The 21,657-nt window shown below is 41.7% G+C and overlaps 1 protein-coding gene across 1 annotated transcript in view; it reads left to right on the top strand.

Annotated features, from left to right (window-relative positions):
• Positions 1-509: 509 nt before the first annotated feature.
• The window catches only part of LOC310650004 (uncharacterized protein), a 29,904-nt gene continuing 8,756 nt past the window's right edge, over positions 510-21,657 (top strand). The window contains exons 1-10 of the mRNA XM_083378839.1: positions 510-671; positions 1,279-1,431; positions 7,033-7,158; positions 7,693-7,790; positions 7,948-8,074; positions 8,510-8,604; positions 10,001-10,181; positions 13,310-13,420; positions 17,831-17,983; positions 21,334-21,459. Of these exons, the coding sequence (XP_083234965.1) occupies positions 1,284-1,431; positions 7,033-7,158; positions 7,693-7,790; positions 7,948-8,074; positions 8,510-8,604; positions 10,001-10,181; positions 13,310-13,420; positions 17,831-17,983; positions 21,334-21,459 (1,165 nt within the window). The 5' untranslated portion in view covers positions 510-671; positions 1,279-1,283. The remainder of the gene's footprint in view (positions 672-1,278; positions 1,432-7,032; positions 7,159-7,692; positions 7,791-7,947; positions 8,075-8,509; positions 8,605-10,000; positions 10,182-13,309; positions 13,421-17,830; positions 17,984-21,333; positions 21,460-21,657) is intronic.

The following is a 21,657-nucleotide window of genomic DNA, read 5'->3' as shown; positions in this document are numbered from 1 at the left end:
GTCCAAATTCATCAAAGAAAACGGTTTCATTTTAATGCTAGAGTTCTGCCCTCTAATATACTAATAAATAATTGCCCTCCAATAAATAAGTAATATGCATCTGAGCTTCTGATGGTGTGATGTACTTGTTCTATGCAAAGTTGCAAGTCCAAATCTACGAAATCATAATGATGACATTCGGGGTTTTGTGCAAGTTACTGAAATGAACTGCTTTGTTAATCAAGGTCCAGAAAACATCGTTTGAAGGCAGGACTGCGGGGTAATGTTTTCCTCCCTAAGTAAAAGGAAGAGGGGGGGTTTAGAAAGACTAAGCTGGACTTAATAAGGATAGTGTATAACTTAAAACTTTACAAAGCCAGTATTAATGGCATATCTTTGAGAGGAAAAACAAGTTCAGACTGGTTTGAATGCCAACAAGTTTTTTTTTTTAAGAGTTTGATTTCCACCCAACCCAATATAAAAGATTGTGCCAAGTGTTACAAAACATGTATTTCAAAAGGCAAGGTCCTCCCTAATTGGCTGGAACAGAAAGGCTAAATTCAGTTCCTCTTGAATACTCACAATCCCTCTCAATACAGGCTGAAGCTTCTCTGGTGCTCCACTGATTTGCTTCTGCTCCATTTCCCAAGCTAGAAAGCAGCAGGAGCCCAGCCAGCTCCATCCAAGCCAAGGTAAGTATTCCAGACAGCTGATACGCCTCCTGCTTAGCTGCATTTTGCAAAAGGAAGGAGCAATACGGGTCATGTAAATGGTTTTGAACCAGGACTTGTGGGATCTTTTGTGAAGGGGCTGTCTCAAGACCCAAAATTTGTGGATACAAATTGGCGAGTATTGCTGTTTTCTTTTAAAGGAGGGGAAAGCATGTGAAGAGTAAAGCTGCTTTGATTATCTCTTGAACCATTTTTTTTCACACCTCCCGTGACTCTGTTAAGGATAAATAGATGCCAAACTAGCAGCTTCTAAAGAAAACATTTGAAAATATAGCATATTTGGACAAGAAGGTTAGAGGTGTGCTTTATTTGTTTCTATTCCTTCTCCGTGTCTTCCCCACTATCTATCTCCTCCAGCTGACTTTTCAATCCTGTGTCCAGGATGACAGGACGGTCTATCTCTATATGTCAGATGTTTTCAAACATTTTGGGGTGCTACTATCAACTGCCACTCTCACTAGGCTCTGAATCCAGGATAGCTGCTGAGTTGGATTGCAAATCTCTTGACTCTGGGTGAAAAGAGCTGCATTTCCTCAGAATGCCATCTTCCCCTTTAAACTTTTCTCAGCCAAAATGAAGCCAGAACAAGAAGAAGCGCGCCCTCCATTGGTCCCTATTAAGGGGATCCCCATGGTAAAGTATTTTGCAGAAGTCTACGATGAAGTGGAAAGATTTCAAGCACATCCAGATGATTTACTGATCTCTACGTACCCCAAGTCTGGTGAGTGATGCCTTTGGCTGCATTTTCATAAATGGAGAATAAAATGTTCTGGGCATTCATGTGTGGAAAATTTCTAACTCTCTACTTTCCGTTTGTTATAACAACATACAAGATAATACATTCCAGGCAGCTGAAAAGCAACTTTTTCTTTGAGAGGCTGGTTATATATGGCTGAATAGAGAACTATCTTCTTATCTGATCTGCACCTAATGATTTATTGCCCATAGTTTTGCATCATAAAGATATTTTTCTTTCTACTAAATTTTCTTTTTTGCAAAAACATATTCTGTCTTGTTTCCTGAATTACAGCATACACTTACCAGTTTGCTAAGCGTTAGATTTTACAAGAAGAAATATCAATGTTGCTTGAAAAGATTCATCACGACTCTGTAGTATAATAAATGGATGCTGTTCTAGTTTTTTCTAGTTTACTTTGCAAAGAAAAGTGAGACAAAGAATGTTGGATAAAAAAAGGAGACTGTCCATAGGTGCATATTCTCAGTGAAAGTTCAGAAATGGAACAATTAAATTTCCCATTGAAAAACCTCATCTGCAAATATGCATGGGCTGGAGTCCAATTTTCTTGTTAATGATTTTTATCTTTTAATTCTTGAATTATAAATCTCCTTGGCCTCGTTTACTGTTAATCAGATCAAAGTGCATTCAGCATAGCCAACCTGCAATTTAATATAAAACAAAGCTATTTTATGATATATTATGAAGGTAATTTCATCTGTCACTTAAAATACATTTTTGCTAAAAGAGACACAATCAGCATGAAATTGCAGGCAAAACTGCACAGCAGGACACCTCTGGATAACTGCCAAATATTTATTAGCAGAACTCTCATTTGATAAGAAAAGTGGGTGAAATGTTTCATTTGATATGCTGTTGTTAGATACTGGAGGCTGCCCTTTTAAGTGGTGTGTATGAGGGAGAACAGTGTTTAATATGCATTCTAACACTGCCTGTTTGTCCATCCCCCCTTCTAAGTTTCCTTCCTGTGCATGGGACATAAAAATTGCATTTCTAATAGGAGGAAAGCTGTTTCTGCTCATGACTGTCCAGAAAAGCAGATAGTCCTAGACGGATGAACCATCTGTTCTCTTCCCTAACTTCAATTCTTCACTGAAAAATATATTTTCCAAAGGCATTTTTCATTTTTCAAATACATTCTGTCATTGTTGGCACTTTTATAGGTCACTTTCTTTGCAACTCAGGAAACTCATTAAAAGGATATTTCCCTAGCTTTATCAACATCATCCTTCTTTGCCTTGAGGAAAATCTTAGGTTTTAGATTATTCTTCTGCTCAGGCCAGAATTTGGGAGAACAAGCAGCCAAGATTACTCTAGCTGTACTAAGGACAGATGCAAAGTGGAACAGCCAGTTCTAAACTTAACTGTAATAATTTGTTTAAACTGATAAAAACTTCCCTAATATGTTAAACCGGCTGATTAAACCAGTAACACTTTCCCTCAAACATTAAATCAGGTACACTTGTTACCTTAATATGTCATGAATTGGAATGTGTAAATAAATTTTCTCATTATTTAAGATGAGGCAATCTGAATATTTTCTCTTCCACCTCACAGAATTGGAGTAGGGCAAGCTCTAGTTTTGAAGGTGAAAGATGGAATGTACACATGGAGAATCAGTGGATATGAATTTTGGTAAAGCAGAACTTTCCCAGACAAAGACCCAGATTAAGAGACTGTGCAGGCTCTTAATTTCGGTTTTTCTGGGCCTCTATAGGAGTGACATGATAGCAGTGTTTCAATATTTGAGGGGCTGCCACAAAGACCAGAAAGTGCTAGAAGACAAGAAACCATGTATGGAAAGTAATCAAGAAGAGAAGCAACCTAGAATTAAGGAGAAACTTCCTAACAGTGAGAACAATCAACCAGTGGAACAGCTTGCCTTTGGAAGTTGTGGGTGCTCCATTACTGGAGGCTTTTAAGAAGAGACTGGATAGCCACTTATCTGGAATGGTATGGGGTCGCCTGCCTGAGCAAGAGGTTGGGCTAGAAGACCTCCAAGGTCCCTTTCCATTCTGTTATTTCATTATTCTGTTATTCAGTCCCAAAATGGCTTAGGATGGGTGGAAGATGTTCAGGGTGTTGTTGTTATTAGTTGCGAAGTCGTGTCCGACCCATCGCAACCCCATAGACAACATTCCTCCAGGCCTTCCTGTCCTCTACCATCTTCTGGAGTCCATTTAAGCTCACGCCTGCTGCTTCAGTGACTCCATCCAGCCACCTCATTCTCTGTTGTCCCCTTCTTCTCTTGCCCTCAATCTTTCCCAGCCTTAGGCTCTTCTCCAGTGAGTCCTTCCTTCTCATTAGGTGGCCCAAGTATTTGAGTTTCAAATGTTCAGGGTAGCAACACACTAATTTTTTTCAGGATAGATGTAGTAAGTTAGAAAGTTATTGCTTTAGTTTGACAAGATTCTGCCCATTAGCTGTAAGCAAATACAGGATTGGACCCAATTGGATTTCACTGGGTGGTCTTAAGTCTTGAGCCTGACAATAATAAACTCTTTGCCTTCTGTTGAACTGAACTGCTATCTGCCATCCTTGACTTGGAAGAAAACTGAATCAGCTTGAAGTTTGCTCTGCCTGGTGCCCAATCTCTATCCTCCTCTATTGCTTTTGTTTCATCTCATTTGCAGCCATAACAGATTTCTATGAAGAGAGCCAGGTTAACCTGTGGTAGCAAAAAAAAATATCTATTTTGCTTCTCCACTTGTAACACTGGAAGTGAAGATTGGTGATCACTAAAGGGCAGGAGCAGAGAAGCATTTAGGGGCCATCTTAGATGGACAGGGATATCCTGCCACTCCTGACTGGCACTTGGACCGGAAACTTTGCTCCAATATAATTTTACGACAATTGAAGAATGAAATGTTGAGTGGAAAAACACCCTCAGGAAATAAAGTGGATATAGAAAATCCATGCACCCCTGTTAAAATGCCAGGTTTTAAGATATACTAAAAAAATCATACCCAGATAAATCACTTTGTAAGTTTTACTACCTTTAGTACAGATAGTCCTCAATTAATGAACATAATGGAGCCCAAAATGTCCGTTGTTAAACAAGACAATTGTTTAGCGAGCACTCCATTTTATGATCTTTCTTGCCACAGTTATCAAGTGAGTCACAGCAGTTGTTAAGTTAGTAACATGGCTGTTAACTGAATCTGACTTCCCCAATTGACTTTGCTTATCAGAAAATCGCAAAAGGTAATCACATGCCAGTTGTCAAGCATCTGAATTTTGATTACGTAACCATGGGGATGCTGCAATGGTCTTAAGTATGAAAAACAGTGACGTCACTTTTTTCAGTCCCGTTGTAACTTTGAATGGTCATTAAACAAACTGTTGTAACTTGAAGACTACCTAAATAAGCTATATAATTCAGTTGCAAAATAAATTGAAATCTTTTAGGGGGGAAAATAACAGTAAAAAAATAACAATAATGTGGCATTTTATTGAAGCCGCTATGATTTAACCTTTTGGGGTAAGAGCATATCAGCACGGCTCATTTTGCCTTGTGAATCTTTGCCCACTCTTGCAAAAGTGCTCCAAATCTGGCAAATTGTAGGGGCATTTCAAGAAAACTGGGGAAAAAAATTGGAACTCTGATTTTATATACGGTGATGGCAGCAAGATTGCTCTATGCCAGGGGTGTCAAACTCAATTTCATTAAGGGCCGCATCAGCATTGCGGGTGCCCTCAAGGGGCCGGGTGGGTATGGCCAGGGTGAGCGTGGCCTACTGGGTGGGCGTGGCTAGAGTGCATATGGCCTACTGGGTGGGCATGGCCAGCTCTACATCGTTCGCATCAAGGGTGCCTATGGGGGCCTGGGCAGGAGTGGGACAGATCTGAGGGTCTCTGGCAGGGCCAAGGCAGTGGGGGCCGTTCCCTCACTGTTTCCAGGATAGCTTTGCGGGCCACATGAAACCACTTCGCGGGCCAGATCTGGCCCCCGGGCCTTGTGTTTGACATGTCTGCTCTATGCACAAAAATGGAAGGATGCCTCAATTCCTACCATGGATGAATGGTTACAAAAGCTGATGGAATTAGCAGAGATGGTCAAATTGACTGTGCTGATAAAAGAAAAGAAAAAACATCAGTAACTTTGTTTCTACTTGGAAACTGCTTCTGGATTTTGTGCTTGAGGTGGAAAAATATATTCTAATTTGGGGTTTTACTGATTAGACTGATTTGCCGATACAGAAATGGCTAGTGCATACTACTATAGAAATGTAAGAAGTTGAGGTTTGATTTTAATGTCTGATTTTACTGCAACAGAGAGAATCGGAAGTCAATGCCTTTTGTTTCTTCCCCTCCCTTTCTTCACATTTGTTTTGTTTTCCCTTTCATTACTGTTGTCCCCTACTATTTCCTTTTATAAATTTTTCACATTTTAGGTTATAAATGAATAACAACAACAACAACAATAATAATATTGTGGGGGCATTTCCTGTGTACAGCCCTCTTCAGGTCACTTCACAGATTTTCAGTTGCATTCTGGGCCATTCCAAAATTTTGAGCTTCTCCTGGTGAAGCTATTTTGTTGAACCATTCATAATTCCCTTCACCTTGATTAAAGCCCCAATTTCAGCTGAAGAAAAGCAATCCCAAACCATAACGCTGCCACCACCATGCATCACTATGGGTATGGTGTATTTCTGATGATGCGCAGTGTTGTGTTTGCGCCAACCATACTTTTTGGAATTACAATGGAGCCGAAAGTTTAACCTGGGTCTCATCAGACCATAACAGATTTTCCCATGAGCTTTTGTCAGACTTGATGTTCATTTTTGCAAAATGTACGAAGGCTTGGATGTTTTCCTTCTGTCTTGCCACCCTACCCGCAACCCAGACATATGAAGAATATGAGAGATCTTTGTCACAAGTAGTACGCAACCAATACTTGCCAGACTTCCCTGCATCTCCTTTAATGTTGTTGCAGGCCTCTTAGCAGCCTCTTGAACCAGTTTTCTGCTCTGGAAAAAATTTTGTACTCTAGCCCTGACTGATACCTTCCAACAATGAGATCTTTTTAATGCTTTACAAGCTCTTTGCAGATTTTAGCTTTTGCTGTAAAAGGCAACTGAGCACATTCCAGAAAAATCCCATTAGAACATTTGAATTTCATATGGGCTTGATCAGAGTCACTTTAATTGATGGCAGATATGTACTGACTACTATTTGACATAGTTTGAATATGATTGGTTAATTCTGAACATACCCAGATCCTTACTCATAGGAGGGTTTCAACACTTATACAGCCACATTATTCTAAGTTTTTATTTATTTTTTCTCCTGAAAGATTTCAGCTTGTTTTTCAATTGAATTGTACAGCTTATGTATTATATTAAAGATGGAAAAAGTCTGAAGTGATTTATCTTTCAGTCTGATTTTTTTTTTACATCTCAAAAACCTGGCATTAGAAAGGGGTGTTTGTAGACTTTCTATAGCCATTGTATACTTGTAGTAGCTAGTAAGAAGAATCATGTTTTGTTTTAGGCACTAACTTGTTTTTTTCATGTAATGTGATCTTGGTTCAGCATGTCCAACCTTCTTGTGCTCTTTCAGGTACCACCTGGGTCAGTGAGATTGTAGACCTGATCTACAAAGAAGGCAGTGTGGACAAATGCAGAGTTCAACCCATCTACATGCGAGTCCCTTTCTTGGAATTTGCTGTACCTGGTGTCCCTTCAGGTAAAACATCCCAGGTGTCTTCCTTTCCAGAGAGCAGTTTGGGAGGAGAGGGATGGAGGTGGAAGTCTAGTCTATGTGGTGAAAGTGGGGCAAGGAGTGGAGAACCTGGGGGCAGACTCAACAGAGGTCTCAGCCTACAGTTTCTGCATAGCCACAAATAGATTAAGTCTATTCTTTCTTGAATTCTGTGGACCTTTATCTAGTGCCATTATAGTGCTAACTGTTACTTGAGTAGATTCCTTTGCATAGGTAAGAGTAATAAATCAGTTTAATTGGAACTTCACATGTAGTCCTGGTCTTTTGCACTTCACATTGAAATAGAAATGCCAACTGTGAAGATACCATGTACAGTATATCTGTGAAGATAACCATATAATATGGTAGATTTGCCTGCAGACATTTCCATAGCTTTTCCTAATGTTATTTGAGAAATCTGCAAGCAAATTTGTCAGAATGTATCTGGTATGGATAGGTTCATGGAGGGGGAAGGGAGTATGGAAGAAGTCTCTTCAATTATTCTTTTTCCCCTTCCAGGCATTGAACTGCTCAAGGAAGCACCACGCCCATGTCTAATTAAAACCCACCTACCTGTCCAAATGCTCCCCAAATCCTTCTTGGAAAAGAATTGCAAGGTGAGAAAAAAAAATGTGACCGTTAATGCATGAAGTACTGGTCAATTGAATGCAACAACATGTTGGATAAAGATTTTCCACAAATCATTACACATTGTGACTTCAGAAATGAAATACATCATCAGCTTAATTAAGTTTCTTGTTTGTCACTCAACAGGTTATCTATGTGGCCAGAAATGCCAAAGATGTGGCTGTCTCATACTATTACTTTTACCAAATGGCAAAAGTGCACCCAAACCCTGGAACATGGGAGGAATTTCTGGAGAAGTTTATGGACGGGACTGGTCAGTGGATAATAAACCCTTCCAAGTATTGAGCTTGATCTTAGCCCTTCTTGATATGGTAACCCCGAAATATGATACTGATCCTATTACCTCCAGCTAGCAAAGGAAATAATGGGGGTGGCTGGGTGCCATTTTGGGGGAAGCCTCTTAAGACCTTGTAGAAGCTGTTGGAATTAGTGAGATGTTTCACAGAAATTCTGTGAATGGGAAGGTCAGATCAGGTCTTCTTCTTCTTGTTACCCTTTCTGTATGAGTGGGCAGATATGTCCATGTACATATATGGTTCTTTAGTTTGACTATCAACTTCTACTAAAGTTTCTAGTCCTGTTTCATACCCCTGATGATCAAACCAAAATAAGTAGTAAGGAAACTGTAGCTTTCTCCATGTTGCACTAAAATTCCCATCATTCACAAGCATTCTGTTTCTCTTCTCAGTGTCTTTTGGATCCTGGTATGATCATGTCAAAGATTGGTGGGACATCACAAAGAAATACAGGATTCTGTACCTCTTCTATGAAGACATGAAAGAGGCAAGATTCTTTCTGCTCCTTTTATTAACCTTCTTATTCTCTACTACTCTAATTTTCACTTCCCCACGTTAAGAGTTAGGAACGGGGCATAGATCTCATGTTCTACATGGCTAATAGGGAGGGGTAGGATGGGACTTTGGTAGCAACTCCAGGGCCAAAAATTCCTAATTCCTCAAATACATCCCTTATTGTAGCATTCTGATTATAATTAGATGCTCCAGAAAACCTACAAGTAGGAGAGGAAGAGGGCAAAACTGCTCTCATCCATTCAAACTTGTTTTCTTTTATTTCCATATACCGGTAATTACTCTACTTTGTGTTTGTCCAGCAAGACATTTCTCAGGTTCTTTTCCTAATTATATATCCGTAGAAAGATAGGCCTGGAACTGGATCTACATTTATACACGCCTGAGAATAGACCCACAGAAACTAAGCCATGGCTTATTTCATTAATTTCAATAGGCCTTCTTTATCTAAATCAGAACCATCCCAAAGCTGAATAGAAGACAGTTACTCCCATCCCGATACTCCCATATTACACCCCTCCTGCGTGGGCTGCATTGGTTGCCGGTTGCCCTTCGGGTGAGGTTCAAGGTGCTGGTCCTCCTTACCTATAAAGCCCTACATGGCTTAGGCCCGGGATATTTACAGGACCGTCTGCTGCCAGGAACGACTTCCCATCGCCCTGTGCGTTCACACAGAGAGGGTCTCCTCAGGGTGCCGTCGGCCAGACAATGTCGGCTGGCGACCCCCAGGGGGAGGGCCTTCTCTGTCGGGGTGCCTGCCCTTTGGAACCAGCTCCCCCGAGAACTTCGGATGGCCCCAGATCTCCGGTCCTTTCGTCGCGACCTAAAGACATACCTTTTCCAACTGGCCAACCTGGACTGAAGATGGGGGTTTTAATTTTGTTTTAATTATTGGTTTTAGTGGGGCTTTTTAAATTTAATCTCTTTTAATATTTGTATTATTGTTGTTTTATTGTTGTTAGCTGCCCTGAGTCCTTCGGGAGGTAGGGCGGCATATAAGTCCCATAATTAAATTAAATTAAATCTCTCTTCTCATTTCCTCCACGCTAATCATCCCCTCAGGATAACTTGGTTTTGCTTCCAGACTAAAATTTGGTTACCCACACATGGCATTAGAATAATACTGGCTGATAATGGAAACTCAGGGCTAAAAATTGTGTGCAATGTATATAACTGCAAAGCATCATAAGGAAATAAGAAGTATTCTTGGCTGGATTATAACTAGACAGCAGATAGGTAATAAATAGCTGTGAAAAGATAGTGTCTTTTAATTTATTTTATTTAACATAACACAATATACCACGGCATTCTTCCTAATCCAAAATTCCTGACTTTCAGTGCTTGATAGTTGATCATTGCTTTATACATAGGATCCAGAACGGGAGATTCGGAAGGTAATGGAGTTCCTAGAGAGGCCAGCTGATGAAAACTTAGTCAAGAAGATTGCACACCACACCTCCTTCAAAGAGATGAGCCAGAACCAAATGGCCAATTACAAAAGCATTCCCACTTCAGTTATGGATCACACCATCTCTCCTTTCATGAGGAAAGGTGAGTCTCTCAAATAACCAAACTGGGATTGAACGGAGCGCGAGTTATATTTCTAATCCGCATAATGGGATAAAAAGGTAAAAGTTAAGGTAAAGGTTCCCCCGCACATGCATGCTAGTCATTTCCAATGCTAGGGGCCGGTGCTCATCTCCGTTTCAAAGCTGAAGAAGCCAGCGTTTGTCCGAGGACGTCTCCGTGGTCATGTGCCCGGCATGACTGGATGCCAAAGGCGCATGGAACGCTGTTACCTTCCCACCGGAGTGATCCCTATTTTTCTACTTGCATTTTTACGTGCTTTCGAACTGCTAGGTTGGCAGATGCTGGGATGACTAACAGGTGCTCACTTTGCCACGTGGCACTCGGGATTCGACCCGCCAAACTGCTGATCTTCTGTTCGACAAGCTCAGCGTCCTAACCCACTGAGCCACTGCGTCCCTGATAAAAAGGTAGTGCTGCCTTGCTGACACTGAGATGCTCCAAATGTTTTAGATTTTGCAGCCACCAGGATTACAGGTAGTCCTTACAACAGTTCATTTAGTGACTGTTCAAAGTTACAATGACACTAAGAAAAGTGGCTTATGACCATTTTTCACACTTAGGACCATTGCAGCATCCCCATGGTCATGGGATCAAAATTCAGACGATTGGCAACTGACTCATATTTATGACAATTGCAGTGTCCCGGGGTCACGTGATCCCCTTTTGCAACCTTCTGACAAGCAAAGTCAATGGGGAAGCCAGATTCACCGAACAATCGTGTGACTAACGTAATACTTGCAACAATTCACTTAACAGCTCTGGCACGAAAGGTCATTAAATGGGAAAAAAACTCACTTAAGCTATGTCTCACTTAGCAACAGAACCTTTGGGCTCGGTTGTGGTCATAAGTCGAGGACTATCTGTATTAGCTCTGCTACTCAGGGATTGTGGAATTTGAAGTCAAGCTTTCTGCTCCTAATAAGGCCTTGAACTACTTGAGAGAAAATGAGATTTGCCATAGTGGTGAATATCTGATGCTCGGGTGTAGGATGAGGGTGGAGGTTCATTGTCCGAGCTTGTAGGATGGTTTCTGAACGTTTCGTTACCAGGCTAGGTAACATCTTCAGCGGAGTTTAGGGGACATCAGTGTCGGTGTTGTTCTGTTTAGAAGGGATTCAGGTGTGGATTTGTCAAGGGAGGATCTTGTGACAGGTCAGGTGTGAGTCATCAGTGAGAGGCTTGTGATGGGCCTTGTGATGGGGAGGTTACTGCAGGGTTAGAGGTCAACAATAATTGTACTGTGGGGGATGTAATATTATTATTGTAGGCAAATAGGCTATTCTTTGTGACGGTACATATACAACCAAGCTGGGCACCTATATAGATGTATGGGATTCAACTCCAAGATTTTCCAGAAAGAATGAGCATGGTTGATAATGCAATGCAATGGCTTGGGGAAGACTAACATGTGTCGTTGTCAGAGACGGTTCTAGCTGGGCTCTTGAAGCACTAAACGTCTCTTTTATTTTTTATCCTTTTCCTGGGGATTTCACTGCTTCTACCAAAAGCTCAAGTAGGAAACAGGCAAGTTAGATCTTGAGCTCTGACGACCCTAATCCACATGAAGAAAATATGGCTTGAGAAACTGAGATTGTGTAATGGCGTGTGGGATAGATCTTGGGAAACGGGACAAAGGGATGCTGTCAAGGGAATGGTCAAATAAGAGACAGCCTAGCCTGCAGCTGGAAAGGAGGAGGAAGAAATAGGCTTAGAAGGGCCCCTGCCTAGTTTCTCAGGTTGTAAATGAGATGGCATGGGGAACTGCACTTTCAGACTTGCAAGATTCTTTTAATGTAGCTTTACAATAAAGTGGAATTAGGCTACCTGGTCATATTTCTATCTGGTATTCCTGGTAAGGCTGATAGATGTCTCATGCTTGCTTCCCTATTCTTTCAAATGTACAGTGTGTTGTACATTAGTCTTCCATTTACCCTTTTCCCATTTTCCCCCTTATTTTTCTCTCTAGAGCAGACATGTCGAACACAAGGCCCGGGGGCCGGATCCGGCCCGTGAAGTGGTTTCATGCGGCCCACGAAGCCATCCTGGAAACAGTGAGGGAACGGCCCCCACTGCCTTGGCCCTGGCCCAGAGACCCTTCTTCTGCCAGAGACCCTCAGATCTGTCCCACTCCTGCCCAGGCCCCCATAGGCACCCTTGATGCGAACGATGTAGAGCTGGCCACGCCCACCCAGTAGGCCATACGCACTCCGCTGGTTGGAGAACTCTGACTTAGCATTTTAGAGACTACCACTCAGGTTAGAGGCAAAAAAGAAAGGACTGGATTGGAGAAACAGGCCTTACCCCAACTCCAGGTGTGTCCAAGAAAGCAGCCTTGACTATAAAGGAGACAGAAAGAATAGATGAGAGAGAAGACAAATTCTTATTACTCTTCCAGCCATCATATATTACATGTTTTAGGCAATGATTAATTACACCTATAACTCAGAAATTATCAACATATGTGCCCTGTTCACCGCCCTGAGTCCTTCGGGAGAAGGGCGGTATACAAATATAATAAATGAAATGAAATGAAATGAAAAAATGAACATTTCCTGGTAATATAGGTGATCATATAATCAAAAAATCCCCCAGGTATACTTTAAATACAGATAGAGATCTGCAACAGTCTCAAAAGGGTTCACCAAAAATCTCATGCAAACCTACGTATAAAACCATCCCAAAGTTCATGAGAAACTACCAACGTTTCAAGAGATGTTGGCAATCCCATCAGTGAAATCTGAGTTCTTTAATGTGGGCAGGGCCTTTCTGAGGTCCAACAAATGCTTTGCTATGTATGCATCCCATGCTGGGATTCAACTTTAGCTTACCCAGTTTTAAGTATGGTTATGTTGCAATAGAATAGAATATATGTTACTTAATTGGGTAATGAAATGTCTGTAAGCAAACAACCAATCTTAGAGAACACCAAGGACTTGAGTTCAACCCTTAGCTGCATATATTGTCTTCTCTTGCAAAATAATGACCTATAAAATGTTACCTATTTGGGTAATGAAATGTCTGCAAGCAACCACCAGGCTCAGAGAACACCAAGGAAACTAATGTTGGCTATTACTTTCCCTTCAATTTAGGAGTTGCTGGTGACTGGAAGAACCAATTCACAGTGGCACAAAACGAGCGTTTCGATGAGAATTACAAGATGCAAATGAAAGGAACTACACTGCAGTTTCGAACAGAGATATAATTCTTCTTTTTCTACTTGGCTATGCATTCTTTCACCCATATTAAAATAACCCAACATGTTCTATAGATATATTTCTATGTGTCCTGAGTATATGTCAGTACACTGCATATATCTCTTGGAGCGTATGATGATCCATCAGTATGTGGGCTGTCAAAATGTAGTGTGCATAGCAGGCTTGCAATAATTTTGGCTCCTCATGTGGTATCCTGGCCAAAATGTGCCTAAACTATTCATTACTGTCAGAATCCATTTATATCACATTCATAAATGTATGTTTAAAACATTATCCTCCCCCCCCCATGGATTCTGCCATCTCCCGAGGAAGGAGGATCGCATGTGGATTCAGCCTGCCTTAGGTTATTTCAAATACCAAGGGAAACCTTTTGAACTGGGGGAACAAAAGGGAGGGTTAGGGAAGAAGGCATCTGGCCTGTGTCTCCATTTGAATCTGTAAAGGAAGAAGGTAATAACCATAAAGATTCAAAGTTCCCTTTTTCCCACGAAAGGGATGACACGAAGTAAAATGGTGGGGGGGCTGACCAAGTGGGGTTGAGGGAAGGAGGGTTGAACCGGGAACTCTTTATAAAGCTTCAATTTGTAAAACAATACCAAGTCCTGTCTTGTATTTCCACAACCAAGCATGTCCTAGTAAAAATTCTTTTTGGACTAGAACTGACTCCAAGAGTTTTTGTTTTCCTAAGACGTGGATTGGGGTGGGTCCTGACAATTACTGTACTTCCCATGAGCAGGAAATGTGGCACAGGTACACACCCAAGTGGGATAACCCTAATATCGGCTTTCTCTCTTAGTAAAACATATTAAGTAAAAATCTTAACTGACCAAACCCATAATGGATAGCAGAGATTTAAAAAAAAAAAAACTACAGGTGAATTTCTGTACTTTCACAGAGTGCTTACTAAAGATGGAAAAACAATGGGGAAATTTTAAGACAGATGCTGGTAGAAAAACAGTGGGAAGCCAACAGTGTGTGGCAGCAGCCCAAAAAAGCTACAGTAATACAATCCTTGGTTGTATAAACAGAGGCACAGAATCAAAATCACGTGAAGAATCAGTACTTTATAAAACCTTAATAAGACCACACCTGGAATATTACATCCAGTTTTGGCCACTACACTACAAAAAAGATGTTGAGACTTTGGAAAAAGTGCAGAGAAGAGCAACTAAGATGATTAAAGGCCTGGAGGCTAAAACATGATGAATGGTTGCAGGATTTGGGTTTGGCTAGACTAGAGAAAAGAAGGACTAGGGCAGGGGTAGGCAACCTCGGCTCTTTTATGACTCGTGGACTTCAACTCCCAGAATTCCTGAGCCAGCTGGCTCAGGAATTCTGGGAGTTGAAGTCCACGAGTCATAAAAGAGCCGAGGTTGCCTACCCCTGGACTAGGGTGACATGATAGCAGTATTCCAGTATTTGAGGGGCTGCCACAAAGAAGAGGGGGTCAACTGATTTTCCAAAGTAGCAGAAGGCAAGATAAGAAACAATGGATGGGAACTAATCAAGGAGAGAAGCAACCTGGAATTAAGGAGAAACTTCCTGACAGTTAGAACAATTCATCAGTAGAACAGCTTGCTTTCAGAAATTATGGGTGCTTCATCACTGGGTTTTAAGAAGAGATTGGACAGTCACTTGTTTGAAATGGTATAGGGTCTCCTGCTTGAGCAGGGGGCTGGACTAGAAGACCTCCAAGGTCCCTTCCGGATTCTATTCTATTCTATTCTATTCTATTCTATTCTATTCTATTCTATTCTATTCTATTCTATTCTATTCTATTCTATTCTATATATATTTTAAAGAAAGCCAGAATGGCTATGAATTAGAGTGGGCTTCTGCCCTCTTTGTTATATGAAAATGGGAACTGGCAGTGAAGTGGGAGTAGGATATTTCTGAATGTGCATGGTAGGATAAGGAGTTCCAACCATGATAAAATCAAGAGTGAATGGGTACTGAATGAATATGTATTGAATACAAAAGTGAATACTAATACAGTGTAGAAGACATACTGTACAGTAAGGTATTTAGATCATACATTATAAAGAGTAGGGCTCAATTCACTGCTGCTGAGTTTCAGGCTTTTCGTAGGGCTAACCTCATCAGACATGCTACATCTGCACCATTTCATCCCTCTTCGAACGGACAAGCCAAACGCATGGTGAGGACTACAAAGGACGCACTCAGGCATATCATTACAGGTGACTGGCATCACAGATTGGCAGATTTTCTGCTCTGCCAGCATTCTACTCCCTGAACAGCTACAGGTAAAAGTCCTGCTGAGCTACGTTGGGGGAGATGTTTAATTACTAAACTGGACAGGTTGCATCCGGACAGAGTGGGAGCAGAAGCCTCCAGACCAAAACCCCCGAGGGGGTGGTAAATGGGTGATTGGGTTTGGGCCAGAAACTATGGGCCAGGGAATTTGTGGGTTCCTGGTCAAATAACCAAGGCATCCGGACCCCTATCTTATGTAGTGGGGTTGGAGGGAGGTCGACTGGTCAGAAGACACATTGACCAACTCAGGAAGAGGTTTCCTGAACGGTCACTAAGTAAGGACCGTGGCATAAGTCCCTCCCGAGGTCCTCACACTGGTACCCAAACCAGCCCACACCAGGACCCCCAGGGCTTTCCCTCCTCAGCAGAAGTTGATTCCAAGGAAGAACCAGGAAGCTCGGAAGTGCAACATGGAACCCCTGACCAGGCGAGCCAGCCGAATCTCAGCAATCGCTGTGCCTACTCTGCAGAACAGACTGACTCTGGGGTGGACTAACCTGCTGAGGCCAGCTAGAGCATGTCACTTCCCCTGGACAATGGAGCACAAGGGGACATGGGTCTACCCAGCCCGCTGGGTAAGCTGGTAGACCACAAAGTGGGGGGAACCCTAGGCGTTCCTCCCGGATACACAAACCTCCGGCATATCTAACTGACTACGTTGTAAAATAAGTGTTGTACAATGTTGTGACAAGTGTACCATTACCTACAGAAATAGGGGGGCAATTTGAACTGTCTGGGTGCAAGCATTTTCACTGAGACGTTTAATCTTTTTGTAGTCCTATTACAATGGTATGTCTGTAAAGGTCGCGTAATGGACTCATTGAATGTATAAGCATTATTACTTATTGTTTGTATTTTTGTTATTATGTTATTTTGGTTGTTAGAGTGATTCATAGTCTTGACTGTTGTCAAGCTGGTTGGGGAAATTATAGTCTGATCTTAGGAGGGAGGAGTGTTATGTATTGAGCTTGTGGTACCACACCACGTAGACTAACAGCTCCCCAGAAATCTAGACAGGCCATCTCCGGTCCTGCAATTGGTCAGCCCTAGGTGGCAAGCAAGGGCTTAATCCTACTGGTTGCTCCTGTATGGGTTGACTATATATATTGTGTCTGGGTGCGGCCCAAGCCAAGCTCAGTAATAACAAGAATAAAGAATGAGTTACTCTCTGTTCAACTCTGTGTCTTCATTCCTGCTCACCAGAGCCCACGACTTAACAGTTGGTAACTTTTAATGGTCTTTTGCTGATTGGGACTGAATGATGAAGCTTTATAACTTGTTTACAGAGATGAGATTTGGGAAGAAGAGCTCTTTTGTTGAAATGCAAGATAGTAATAGGTTAAACTAAATTGTTTGTTCAGAAGGGCTAAATTCCATTCCTCTTAAATACTTGAGGCTCCTCCCATTTCCAGCAAAGGTTTGTTGCTGCTAATGTACCGGACTTAATTTTGCTCCAGTTCCTGAGCCACAAACAGCCAGCAGGCCAGCCAGGTATCTTCAAACCAAAATAAATACTTCAGGACAGCTGAGATACAGCTTGCTTTGTTGCATTCTGCAAAAGGAAGGAAGGGTAGAGATTTTGAACCAGGACTTGTGAGTTCTTTGGGAAGGGGAAGTCTTAAAGACACAACCCCCCACCAAATATTTGAAGTACATATTGGGTGATTAGTGTTGTTTTCTTTGAAGGAGGGACAGGCATTTAAAAAGTAAAGTTGCGTTGATTATCCCTTAAGCAATTTTTTTCTCATACCTGCTGATTCCAACAAGAGTAAATAGAAGCCAGGCTAGCAGCTTCTTAGTAGAGCATTTGAAAATGTAACAAATTTGGACAACAGGATTAGAGACGTGATATATTTTTCTGTTCCGTCTATGTCTATGTTCCTTCCTATGTCTTCCTGACTATCCACTTCCTTCAGGGGATAATTCAACCCTGTGTCCAAGGTGACTTGACTATCTACATATATGAGATGTTCTCAAACATTTGGGGGTGCTACTATCAGCTGCCACTCACATTAGATTCTGAATCCAGGATAGCTGCTGGGTTGGGTTGCAAATCTCTTGAATGGGCGAAAAGAGTTGTATTTCCTCAGAATGCCATCCTCCCCTTTAATCCTTTCACAGCCAAAATGAAGCCAGAACAAGAAGAGGCGCGCCCTCCATTGGTCTCTGTTAAGGGTACCCCTTTGATAAAGTATTTTGCAGAAATTTACGATGAAGTTGAAAGATTCCAAGCACATCCAGATGATCTACTGATCTCTACGTATCCCAAGTCTGGTGAGTGATGCCTTTGGCTGCATTTTCTTAAACAGAAAATAAAAGTTCTGGGCATTCATGTATGGACAGTTTCTAACTCTACTTTCCCTTTGTTCTATCAACACACAAGACAATACATTCCAGGCATCTGGAAAGCATTTTTTTCTTTGAGAGACTGATTACCGTATATATGCCTGAAAAGAAATATAGTATTCTAAAACTGTATTGAATAATGCAAAACACAGGAATATTAATATTTATGTCACTATGAATATTGTGAATTGTGAGTAGGTTTAGGGGGAGGATCAATGTAGTCTTAAGTACTGCTTTGAAAAGAAATAGTGCGGGTTTTTTAGCATTCTTTTCCAGCAATTAGCCATGCCAACGGTAGAAATCTTCTGGTTGCTATCTCAAAGACAGAGTCTGGGAGGAGTGGTATGGAAACATTTAGCCTTAGAAAACCTCATTGGAAATGAACCTACCAATCTCTTTACTCCACCAATGAGATGGTAGTGGGAAAGTTGGAGTGTGCTAGATATGAAGGCATGCTGGTCCCCCACTAATGGACCAATCATTTGCTTAACTTTTTTCTTTTTTTTTACATGTTGAAAAAAGCTTTTTTTTGTAATTTATGACTTTGGTCGCAAGCCTTAGTTCATTTTGAGCCTTAGCTTTCCTCACTTCATCTTTGCAGGTTCGGGCTATTTGCTGATATTCTGCCTTAGTTATCCACATGGAGAGAAGTAAGCAGTGGGGTACCACAAGGTTCCGTCTTAGGCCCAGTACTCTTCAATATTTTCATAAATGACTTACATGAGGGAATAGAAGGGGAACTCATCAAATTTGCAGATGACACTAAACTGGCAGGAATAGCCAACACCCAGAAGACAAGCTCAGGATCCAAAAATATTTTAACAAACTTGAACAATGGGCCCTATCCAACAAAATGAGTTTCAATGTGGAGAAAAGTGAAGTTTTACATTTAGGCAGGAAAAATCAAAGGTAGAAGTATAGATTTGGTGAGACCTGGCTCAAAAACAGTAATTGTGAGAGGGACCTTGGAGTCCTAGTGGACGATCACTTGACTATGAGCCAGCAGTGTGCAGCAGCTGCCAAAAAAAACTAATAAATCCTGGGTTGTATAAACAGTGGCATAGAATCAAAATCACATGAAGTATTAGTATTACTTTATAAAACCCTAGTAAGACCACAACTGGAATACTACAGCCAATTTTGGTCACCATATCATAAAAAAGATGTTGAGAGTTTGGAAAAAAAATTCAGAGAAGAGCAACTAAGATGATTAAAGGCTTGGAGACTAAAACATATGAAGAATTGATTGATTGATTGATTGATTGATTAAATTTATATACCGCCCTTCTCCCTAAGGACTCAGGGTGGCTCAGAACAATAAAAAATTAAGAAACATAAAGTACAAAAATTAAAAAAGAATTAAACAATAAATATGATAAATACATGACAATTTAACCCAATAAAAGCCTAATTTAAACCATAATCAGTCCAGACCCGCTTGTTGAAATAACCAGGTCTTCAGGTCACAGCGGAAGGACTGAAGGTCAGGGTCGTCTGCAGCTCCGGGGGCAATTCATTCCAGAGGGTTGGTGCGCCAACAGAGAAGGCTCTCCCCCTGGGGATCGCTGGCCGGCATAGCCTGGGCAACGGCACCCTGAGGAGGCCGACTCTGTGGGAGTGAACCGGGCGATGGGAGGTTGACAATGGCAGCAGGTGGTCTCGCAAGTACCCTGGGCCTAAGCCATGTAGAGCTTTAAAGGTTATTACCAGCACCTTGAATCGCACCCGGAGGGTAACTGGAAGCCAATGCAGCTTGCGCAGAAGTGGTATAACATGGGAGTATCGAGATATTCCCATAAGCACTCGCGCGGCCCCATTTTGCACCAGTTGAAGCTTCCGGGTGCACTTCAAGGGCAGCCCCATGTAGAGAGCATTGCAGTAATCCAGGCGAGAAGTGACGAGGGCATGGGTAACCGTGCATAGGGCATCTCGGTCCAAAAAGGGGCGCAACTGGCGCACTAGGTGAACCTGTGCAAAGGCCCCCCTGCTCACGGCTGCAGGACTTGAGTTTGGCTAGTCTAAAGAAAAGAAGAAATAGGGGAGGCGTGATGGCAGTATTCCAGTATTTGAGGGGCTGCCACCAACAAGAGGGGGTCACATTATTCACCAAAGCACCAGAGGGCAGGACAAGAAACAATGGTTGGAAACTGATCAAAGAGAGAAGCAACCTGGAATTAAGGAGAAACTTCCTGACAGTGAGGACAATTAACCAGTGGAACAGCTTGCCTCGAGAAATTGTGAGCGCTCCATCACTGAAGATTTTTAAGAAGAGGCTAGACAGTCACTTGTATGAGATGGTATAGGTCCTCCTGCTTGAGCAGGGGGCTGGACTAGAAGACCTCCAAGGTCCCTTCCAGCTCTATTCTATTCTGAAGTTACTGATCTTTATCCTTCTCCATCAGGGTTGCCAATGCTGGGTTTTAAGCCCACATCTGGTGTTTTGGATCACTAACTGGGTTTCTACATTTTTTTATTGTAAAATCTAAGCTTTGCTACACATTATTTTATATTGTATGCATTATGTAGGTAAAAATAATTTAGTTTGAACCTGATTTATTGTGGGCGTTGTTATTTGAGATTTTTGTGTAGAATCTGGGTTCATCTGAATGTGAAACTCTGATTAAACAGGTAAAATAATTTAGTTTAAAACTTTTGTGGTAGTTTTTTGTTTGTTTGTTTATTACCTGGTGTTTTGGGGTAGAATCTGACTTTATTTGAGCAAAACAGATTGTGTTTAGGAAATCCCACTGGCAACTCTGTCTTCTATTGCCTTCGCTGAGTGGTGGGATTCAAATATGTGAACAAATGGTTCTCTGTGTGGACGCCACTTCCGGAGTCCATTCTGGGCCTGGGCAACAAAAAATTAGCTACCGGTTCTGCTGAAGTGGTGTGAACCAGTTGAATCCCACCACTGCCTTTGCATCAACTCCTTTGTCTCCATTGTAAATTATATAGCAAGAGAACCACATTTGCCTGGAGAAGCAAAAAATCTATTTTGCTTCACCACTCCTAACACTGGAAGCAATTTTGGTGATCACCAAAGGTGGATCAGAAGGTATTTATTGGCCATTTTTATGTGGATGGGATATCCCCCCCATTCCTGATTGGCACCTGGAGCAGAAAATTTCATTCCAGTTTAGTTTTCTGACAACTTCCGGCAATTCAAGAATGAAGTGTTCTTGAGTGGAAAACCTCCCTCTACCTCTTAGGGTAGCTATATGAAAAATCCTGTTTTGTTTAGGCAATACATTTCATCCAAACTTCTTATGCTGTTTCAGGAACTACCTGGATCAGTGAGATTATGGACATGATCTATAAAGAAGGCAGTGTTGAAAAATGTACACTTGAACCCATCTACGTCCGAGTCCCTTTCTTGGAATTTGCTTTGCCTTGTCTCCCTACAGGTAAAATCATAGGAATCCTCCTCTCTAGAAAGCTATTTGCTAGGGGGGATAGAAGTGGAAGTCTACCCTTTATGACGTGGATGTAGGTAGGAGAATGAGTAGCATAACCTGGGGGCGGAGTCAAAAGAGGAATCAGCCTAGCATCTCTACATAGCCACAAATGAACTAAGTCCAAACCTTCTTGAATTCTGTTGACTT

This window comes from Vipera ursinii, assembly GCF_947247035.1.
Source record: "Vipera ursinii genome assembly, chromosome: Z".
Classification (NCBI taxonomy): Eukaryota; Metazoa; Chordata; class Lepidosauria; order Squamata; family Viperidae; genus Vipera; species Vipera ursinii.
Note: the sequence above shows the minus strand (reverse complement) of the source record. Positions and strands in the feature narration are given on the sequence as shown.